The 9,432-nt window shown below is 37.8% G+C and overlaps 3 protein-coding genes across 4 annotated transcripts in view; 2 read left to right on the top strand and 1 right to left on the bottom strand.

Annotated features, from left to right (window-relative positions):
* Positions 458-1,770, top strand: LOC109129609. The gene is made up of 2 exons (XM_019238066.1): positions 458-938; positions 1,286-1,770. Exons 1-2 carry the CDS (start codon positions 605-607, stop codon positions 1,309-1,311), a joined length of 360 nt encoding a protein of 119 aa, XP_019093611.1. The 5' UTR covers positions 458-604; the 3' UTR covers positions 1,312-1,770.
* On the top strand, positions 3,111-5,885 carry LOC104750658 (probable leucine-rich repeat receptor-like protein kinase At1g68400). Its single transcript, XM_010472487.2, has 2 exons — positions 3,111-4,543; positions 5,039-5,885. Exons 1-2 carry the CDS (start codon positions 3,187-3,189, stop codon positions 5,701-5,703), a joined length of 2,022 nt encoding a protein of 673 aa, XP_010470789.1. The 5' UTR covers positions 3,111-3,186; the 3' UTR covers positions 5,704-5,885.
* The window catches only part of LOC104750657, a 6,795-nt gene continuing 4,166 nt past the window's right edge, over positions 6,804-9,432 (bottom strand). Inside the window, exons 2-3 of one of the 2 annotated variants that reach the window (XM_010472486.2) lie at positions 8,807-9,397; positions 6,804-7,576 (exon numbers count right to left, since the gene is read on the bottom strand). In XM_010472486.2, the coding sequence (XP_010470788.1) occupies positions 6,932-7,576; positions 8,807-9,397 (1,236 nt within the window). In that variant the 3' untranslated portion in view covers positions 6,804-6,931. Of the gene's footprint in view, positions 7,577-8,806; positions 9,427-9,432 lie in introns of those variants that run through there. The other variant, XM_019238320.1, reaches the window with a different exon arrangement.

The following is a 9,432-nucleotide window of genomic DNA, read 5'->3' as shown; positions in this document are numbered from 1 at the left end:
ATAGTGAAGTATATGGTTATGAGAGAGTTGAATAAATGGAGGGTTATAAAATAAAGTAGAGAGTTGAATAAATGGAAGGTTGTAAAATAAATCATAAAAATATCTTAAGGAATATTCTATGTAATATTCCCTAAGACTTGTAATATAAATACTAAGGCTTGGTGAAGAGTTTCATTCAAGCTGGAGTGAGTAAGTTTGAGTGTAAGAGCATGGCCATTGCACATCCCATGGGGATGTCTTTTATTTGTTTAATAATATAACAACAACAAATAAAAGTTTTAATCCCATATTTTGTGAGACACAGATCTCTGTCCAGACCCTTTTACATACTCAGAGACCCCATACGTGTCATCAGGTTATTGGTCAAGTATTTTTTTTTTTTTCTTTTTAAAAAAAAAAAAAAAAAATCGTTTCTTTCTTTTCTTCTCATTCTATTTCGACAAAATCAAAACAAAAAAACACGAAATCAAAACGATCGGTTTCCAGAAACAATAAATCTCGCCTCGTCGTCTTCTTCTTCGATTCGATCCAAGTGTTCTACTTTTCTCTTTTTATTTTCTACGACTTCAATCCGAAAGTTTTGATCCTTTTTTTTAAAAATTGAATGCAGAACTTGTTGTATAGAAGAGGACTCATCGATTTGGTCAGAGCTCTTTTGTTGAATTCCGGAATTTTCTTTGGGTTTTGTGATTTTGTCGTTGTGGTTTGTTTTGCTACTTGTATCCTTATTCCCTTTGCCTCTGCTTCTTCTTCTTCTTTTGTTTATTGGCAATTCATCTGTGGAGCTCCTCCGCTCATCTTTCCTGGAGGTGTTGGCAAGAACAATTCTACTCCATGGATTCTCGAGCCAATCGAAGTCAGGGATGTGGTTGCTGTTTGTCGGTGGCTTTGTGAGAATGTTGGTGCTCATAGGATCCTTCTCGTGGGTTCTTCTGCTGGTAAGCTTTCATTTTTTTGGTTTGTTTCCCCTTTGGTGATAATTGTTGATCTGGATTTTAGTTTGAATTTTGATTTGGTAGTTAAAAATATGATGCTCTGGTTTGTGTTTTTGTATTTATGATCTGGTAATGGTTTTTTACAAGTTCATTTGTGACAATTGAGTTCGAATTCATTGTATACTGATTGAGGGCATTTGATCTGTTGGTTTTTGTGATATAGTTAACTCAATGAGGAGTTTGCTTATTTACTTGATATTATCAGCTGAGATAACTTTGTTCCGGTTTGGTGTTAGTCATGTTACTATTATTGGGATTAAGTTCCATTTTCTCTCTTGTGTATCTCTAAGTGGTTTTAGTTGGAAACACCAAATAGAATCAAGGCTGCCGTTGGTGTTAGAAGTTGTTGTGTCATTGTCGAAGCCTCAAAAACCCTGAAGAAGCAGTATAAGAATCAAGGCTTGGCTCATTAAAACGAGAAACCAACACAATCACCGCCATGTATAAGAAAGATGGTGAAAAGAGTTTTGCAAACTGCAGGATTTGGCACCGGTGAGAGCTTTTGCTGATTTGTTCTCTGCAACTCAGTCCTCCACTTGGTGACCATCAACTTCCTAAGGTGTTTCACTCTCCTATCTACAACTGGCTTTTGTGTCTTCAACATACATTGTGTTTAATCATGAGTCGAAAACAATGTATGTTGCGTTTCTAATCAAAGTTTGTATCGTTTTCAAACAAAGTTTGTGTTTAATCGTGAGTCGAAAACAAGACACAATCATACAAGTCGAAAACAGAACAAGCACATGAGTAGTGACTAATCTTATACAGCGTACGACACAAAACCATTATTTGTATTGTGTGGCTGTTTATTTGCATGATAGGTTCTGTTTAATTTTTGGTTCTGTTTTATTTGCAGGTTCTGTTTAATTTTTGGTTCTGTTTTATTTGTAGGTTGTGTTTTATTTTTGGTTCTGTTTTATTTGCAGAATATATTTTTAATAAAAAAAGTTAGACACCCAAGAATAACTAATGGAATGACAAAAATAAAAAACAAATATGTGAAGAGATTTGTATTATTTTTAATATATTAAAAAATAGAGACACTTATGTGTAATGGGATTGCTCTAGGAGTCTTAGGAGCCTTTGTAATCCTTTGTGTGTAATTAATGTTTTGGGATGTGTCCATCAATGCGTAAGGATGGTCATCATGTAGAGCCTAGGGAAGCCACGAGATTGGTATGATTCAAATATAATTGTACCTTCAAACTTCAAAGCATTACACGCTCTATGTTGTTCTCCTTTTGGCATATTTTACTTCTCTTTACTTATTACTCAATCAACTTATGTTTTTGGAAAGAAAAAAAAAGCCAAAAGATTATTCCAATTGCTTTGTTTTTTTTTTTTCCTTTTCTTTCTTTCCAAAACATATTTTGAAATAAATTAAAAGTTTTGTCACGGAATCATGGGACTTTACATATCTATTCATTATATATTGAAATAATTAATTTTCATGAAATCATGGGACTTTACATACTCATTCTACATTTTAGTCATTTATTAGTGAACAAACAAAAAAGAAGTCATTTACTAAATTGAATATAAACATTAAACTTGACAGTAATGGTGTTTTGAATGGGGAACATTTTTTGCATGAAACAAGCAAATACATTGTTGAAAGCAGAAAAAGCTCAGCTTCTTCTGATTTTATTATGAAAAAAGTCGAAAAAAGCTCACTCAGCTTCTGCACCGATAAATCAACAACAATCACAAAAAGGAAAGCCCCACACATTTCTCTTTATTTACCAGATGGTCCCTAAATAAGGCAAATATTATAAAGAACTGAGTTTTTGGGAATTTGTAAGATTTGATTGACAGAGAATTTAATTCTTGGTTTTAGAAAGTAATTATGATAGCATTAATCTTCTTCACATGGAAGAGAGTTTAAGTTTAACACGTGAGAATCATACTCACGCGTGTGAGCAAAACCCACCAATTTATTACTTTACCGTTACGGGGAAAAAACTCAAAACCCTTTGACTCATATATAAACCCCTTAGTCAAATCTGAATCAGATCGTACGGTCCACGTTTCATCAGATACAGTAAATATCAGAAAAGGGTATATTAGTCATTTCAGGTTAAGTTTACGTTACTGTTTGCGTTAATGACGAACCTATACCACTTTCCCCCATTGTTGTTGTGTTCTGTCTTGAAGTCCTCAACGCTCGTTTCTATTCTCTCTCTGCACAACAATGGCCAAAAGCTCTCTCTTCAATAAGCGTTTGCTTCTCTCTCTTCTACTTCTCCATCTCTGTATCCTCTCCTCATCTTCTTCAAGCTCCGATTCAGAAGCTCTCTTGAACTTCAAACTCACCGCTGATTCCACCGGAAAACTCAACTCATGGAACACAACAACAACAAACCCATGCCAATGGACTGGAGTCACCTGCGACCGCGACCGAGTCACACGACTCATCCTCGAAGACATCGGACTCACCGGGTCAATCTCATCACTCACCTCGCTCACTTCACTCAGAGTACTCAGTCTCAAACGTAACAACCTCTCAGGGCCAATCCCAAACCTCTCCAACCTCACAGCTTTAAAGCTTCTCTTTTTATCACACAACCACTTCTCCGGTGACTTCCCAACTTCAGTCACTTCACTCACTCGTCTCTACCGTCTTGATCTCTCTTTCAACAACTTCTCCGGCCAGATTCCACCGGATTTAACCGAGTTAACCCATCTCCTCACTCTCCGGTTAGAATCAAACCGGTTCTCCGGTCAGATACCAAACATCATCCTCTCCGATTTACAAGACTTCAACGTCTCCGGCAACAACTTCAACGGTCAGATACCAAACTCATTGTCCCAATTCCCTGAATCTGTCTTTACACAAAACCCATCTCTCTGTGGAGCTCCATTACCGAAATGCACAAAACTCTCAAGCGACCCGACTAAACCGGGTCGACCCGATGGAGCAAAGGCTTCACCTTTAAACAACCCTGAAACCGTACCTTCATCTCCAACCTCAATTCACTCCGGCGGCGACAACAACAAAAGCAACACATCAAGAATCAGTACTGTCTCACTCGTAGCTATCATCCTCGGAGACTTCATTATCTTAAGCTTCGTCTCTCTTCTTCTCTACTACTGTTTCTGGAAACAATACTCAGTGAACAAGAAGAAGCACTCAAAGGTTCTTGAAGGTGAGAAGATACTCTACTCATCAAGTCCTTACCCAACATCGGCTCAGAACAACAACAATAACAACCAGAATCAACAAGACAAGGGTAAAATGGTATTTTTCGAAGGAACTAGACGTTTTGAGCTTGAAGATCTTCTCAGAGCATCGGCTGAGATGTTAGGTAAAGGAGGATTCGGGACGGCGTACAAGGCGGTGCTTGAAGACGGTAATGAGGTTGCTGTGAAGCGGCTTAAAGACGCCGTGACGGTGGCTGGAAAGAAAGAGTTTGAGCAACAGATGGAGGTTTTAGGAAGGCTTCGTCATACTAATCTTGTGAGCTTAAAAGCTTATTACTTTGCTAGAGAAGAGAAGCTTCTTGTCTACGAGTACATGCCTAATGGTAGTCTCTTCTGGCTTCTCCATGGTACGTCGTCGTTTCTTTTAGATTCCTTTCTCTTACTAGTTAGTTGTGAATTTGGTCGGGTCAAAACAGGTGATTCCTAAGTCATGGTACATAGAAGGAAATGACATTAGTGTAACGCCAAGAGTCATTGTAGTAGTAGGGTTAAAAACTTTTTGGAGTTAGTGAGAATGAGATATCATGTTTCTGTTGGTTGAAAAATCGTTTTCATGAGGCATATTTGTTATTACTAATGTAGATAATGTGAATTTAAGTCTGTTTTGGATAGATAGACAGTACCACTGGGCGACAAGTTGGACAAATAAAGTTATGATCTGTCTCATTTAAATCGATCTTTATGGGAAACCTTTATCGTGTTTGTTTAGTTTCTTGTGTTTTGTCCTTACCTAACCATTTGTTTATGACTTTTATTCGTTGTGGTTTTTTGTAACTCTAATTACATTTTTTGAGGTAAGTGGCAAATTTGTAATGTTGGTGTTTGCTTGGGTTGTTGGACAGGAAACCGTGGACCGGGTCGGAGTCCATTGGAGTGGACTACGCGCCTTAAGATCGCGGCTGGTTCGGCACGTGGCTTAGCTTTCATCCACGGTTCGTGTAAAAACATGAAGCTTACACACGGTGATATCAAATCCACCAATGTCCTACTCGACAGATCAGGCAATGCTCGTGTTTCTGATTTCGGGCTATCTATGTTCGCGCCATTGCAAACAGTTGCTAAATCTAACGGCTACCGTGCACCGGAGCTGATGGATGGCCGAAAACACACTCAGAAATCCGATGTTTACTCATTTGGAGTGCTTCTTTTAGAGATTCTCACCGGAAAATGTCCTAATATGGTTGAAACTTGTCACTCGGGCGGTGCGGTGGATTTACCGAGATGGGTTCAATCGGTTGTGAGAGAGGAGTGGACGGCTGAAGTGTTTGATTTGGAGCTGATGAGGTATAAGGATATAGAGGAAGAGATGGTGGGGTTGTTGCAGATTGCTATGGCATGCACCGCTGTTGCTGCTGATCACCGTCCGAAGATGGGTCATGTTGTGAAGTTGATAGAGGACATACGTGGTGGTGGCTCTGAGGCCTCGCCGGGAAACGATGGGATCAATTCTGCGGTGGACTCGCCATGCTTGTCCGAGGACACGTGCGGTGGGACTACTAGTCAGTAGTAAGATTTGTTTACTACAAAAAATGTAAATCACGTGCCTAGAATCTCAACTTTTGTCATTCTTCTAGAGTAGTAGGCTTTGGTTTTTGTTCGTTTGGTTTTAGTTTGTAATACGATAATTATGTGAGTCTCTCTAGTGTTTTTGGATTAGGGGTAAATTAAATTTTGAATGCTATTCTGATAGTCTCGTTTCAAACGCTCTCGTTATATCTAACTGTTACCGTGCCTTGAGTATATACCAATCGGAACGAAAAAATTAGTTACCATGTGGAACACAGTTTATCTATTATATAGTTATATGATTTTAAGTTTTTACTTGAAACACTGATGTGGTGTCTTACAAAGACCCTATGATGCTCAAAGACTATAATGTTTTCGCTTATTCACAAGGATTTCTAGGAGTCGTGATCATGTTAATACATCCGAGACTATCCCAAACCTCCATATATGGGTTATTTGGGACTAAAATTAGAAGTATTGTAATCTTTGGAAATGTTGCAATCTCCCTTTTTGAGTTGAATTAAAAAAAAAAAAAAAAGATCAATTTACATTTAAACGTTTTGAGAATTTTCTTTTGCTATATATGTTACACAACTAAAAAGAGCCACAATAAAAAATATTAATCTACAAAGTAAAACGTTTCACTATTCGTTTCGTAATTTGATCTGTAAAAACATTATCCAAGTAAAACGTTTCACTATTTTATATATTTTCACTATTCTATCTTTCAACTATCATCGGCACCAATCATCACCCTAGTCTAGGTAAGGATGTGCTTACTCTAGAAAGCCGGGGCCTGAATGAAAGGGAACGCCCACTAGAGATGCCTTAAAGTCCGGTCCATTATTCTGACTAATTTCTCCGGACGATAGAAACTAGGAATGACTTTATAGAGTTATGTGGCAAGCATGTGCGCATGTTATTGCGTAGTATCAGTATGTAACATTGTCGCCTTCTATATAGCATCCATAGTAATAGAGTTACACGATAGTCAACTAAATAAACATAAAATATCTACCATATGTAGTCGTTGAAGCTTGTTTTTATCGGCTGATTTTACGGAATTAATTAAAAAGAAAAGTTAAATGGAATGTGTAGATGAATATCACCCAAAATAAAATACTCCTCATTTACGAATAATCAAAAGATTACACAATATTAAGATGAAAAATAAAAAAATGTGAAAAGAAAAAATTATAATCAGAAATATTTTGCCCAAAAAAAAAAAATCAGAAATATAAAACAGTACGTGAGAGCCTGAGCAACCGGTCTAGAGCAGTAGGCAAGAACTTGCGAGCAAATAAGTAACAAACATTCGTCTCTTCTCCATTGTAAAGACACTGACCACCACTCCTAAGGTTCTCCATGAACTCCGCAGTTACCTCATGTCTAATAAACCGGTTCGGGTGTGGGCCACCTTTCGACCAGTCGACCCACGTGAGAGTCCGGTTAGAGTTGCGTCGTTTCAGGCTCGATTTGATGTTTAGGAGTGTCGGGATGTAATGCTCGTCGGCGTAGCAACCGTGGTGACAAAAACTGTAAAAGAGAGGCCAATAGATTCTGTCGGAGATGATCTCAAGGGCCATGGCACGGTCCATCTCGAACCACTGGGAGCCTTTGCGCCAGTGGTGTAACTGAACATGTGGCTGCATCAGTGGGCTGTATCGGCCACGTCCAACGCCACCAAGTTGGTCGTAGGACTCAACGTGAGTTTGAGTTGAGTTAATGAGGTAAGAGTACACGGTGGTGAAGTTAAAAAGAGGGATGCATGATTCGGAAAGAAGTACGAATCGTTCGTTTGATAGGTCTAATAAAGCATTTGCTAGTAATCTTTGTTCTGCCTCCACCATATTCACATATCCCCAATCCACTCTCTGCGTTATCAAAAAAATAAAAAAAATTAGAAACCCACTTTTAAGCAAATAATATTCAAAACCGAGTATGTAGCATTTTAAACCATATACTGATATAGAGCCAAAAAATAACGTTACTCGTTGCAATGATTCTCATAAAAGTACAAAGTTAATTTAAATAGATATGATGACGCCATGTTTTGTATTAAGATCAAACTTAATTTGACTACAAAAGAAAGATCGGTTACAATTCTTCTTTGACCCGAGTTTTTGGGTATTGAATGCTTAGATAATTTATTTATACTTTTCATATTAACCATAAAATCGACTAGTGAAATGAATTACATATTCACTTCTCGATCAAATACTCGAGTACATTCCCAATTTTGGCTACCTACCTAATTACCCAAAAAAAAAAGGAGTTGCCGTCTATTGAATATGATTAAAAAGTCTAAATTGTTAACCACCAACCTTTCGTAGATATTTCCTTATTAAGAAGTTCCAAAAGAGGCAAATTGCCGTCGTCAACAAAAGTCACATAATAAGAGAAGATTGACGAATCTCAATTTGAGAAAGTCAGGGAAATGATTAAGGCTAAATTTGTGCCAGCTAAATTTTAAATCAAGCACTAATAAAAGGTATTTGCTTTAAAAGACTAAATTTGTGACACATCTGTTTTTTTTTTCTTTTTCTTACGGGTACATGCGTATGTGCATCTACTACTTGTCGGCAAAACGATATGCTAACGAATGAGAAAACCATGCAATAATTAACCAAAATAAATAAATGAAACCATGCAATTTACTGTATTATAATACATGTTAACACTGGCACCGACGGACCACGAACAATTGCTAAATGAAAGGTATTATAATTTATTTAGCAAAAAGCAAACCGTATTGTGCAAGGTAATTCACATTCTCTTGACCCCCTCCACATTTATTATTATGATTTATATTCTTTTTAGTATGAGATTTTTGATTGATTATTACTCAACCACACTCAGAGCATGTTTACAACAAGAGCACAAAGTTCTCGAAAATTAGAAGATGCCAATTATATTTATTTTGGCATTTCTTTAATTTCTAATATTGTTACTTGTTAGGAAAAAAAAATCATTTTGATATTTCGTAGGACTACTAAAGTCACAAAATTATATATTTTTCGTCAATTTCGTCTCCAACGTAATTTCACCAAAAAATGAAAATTATAAAGGAAAAACAAATATTGGAGTTTGTATAGGAAGCTGACCTTGCTTGGAATGTGGCGGCCATGGAAGACGGAATTTTCGGGATCGGACTGGTTGTAAGAAGGATAGGAGTGAACGTAGATGCTAAAATGACCTTCATGCCCACGAAAGAACCTCTCCCATAAACGAGCAAGAGGCAAATGACCCTTTGTCATGAACATGAAAGCAACCTTTGGTGTTCGAGGAAAAGGGTAACTCTTGATCTTAGGCTCCATTGAAGCTCTCCACAGAAGCTCTTCGTCTTCCATGTCATGCATAAGCTTCTCTGGTGGTTTAATAAAGTGTTCAAGCCCATCGTGCTCGGGCTCATCAGAAGGAGGAGAAGGTGGGGGAGGAGAAGGGGGAGAAGGAGGAGGAGGGGAAGGAGGAGGAAGAGGAAGAGAGGAGACGACGAAGAGCTGAGAGATGCGTTGGATGCTGAGTGAAGACGTAGAAGAGAAGTCTTGTAGAGATGAATGCAGAAGTATGCCAACGATTATGCCACTACAGAGGATAAGGGAATACGAAAGGAGATTGAGGAAGTGATGGTATTGAGCATTGAGAAGCTTTGCTGTTAGAGATGGTGATGAAGATGGCAATGATGAGTTTTGATCCTTTTGGTTCTTCATCGAGAGAGAGAGAGAGAGAG

This window comes from Camelina sativa, chromosome 16, assembly GCF_000633955.1.
Source record: "Camelina sativa cultivar DH55 chromosome 16, Cs, whole genome shotgun sequence".
Taxonomy (NCBI): domain Eukaryota; kingdom Viridiplantae; phylum Streptophyta; class Magnoliopsida; order Brassicales; family Brassicaceae; genus Camelina; species Camelina sativa.
The sequence above is the reverse complement of the archived record's forward strand: the minus strand, read 5'-3'. Positions and strand labels throughout refer to the sequence as shown.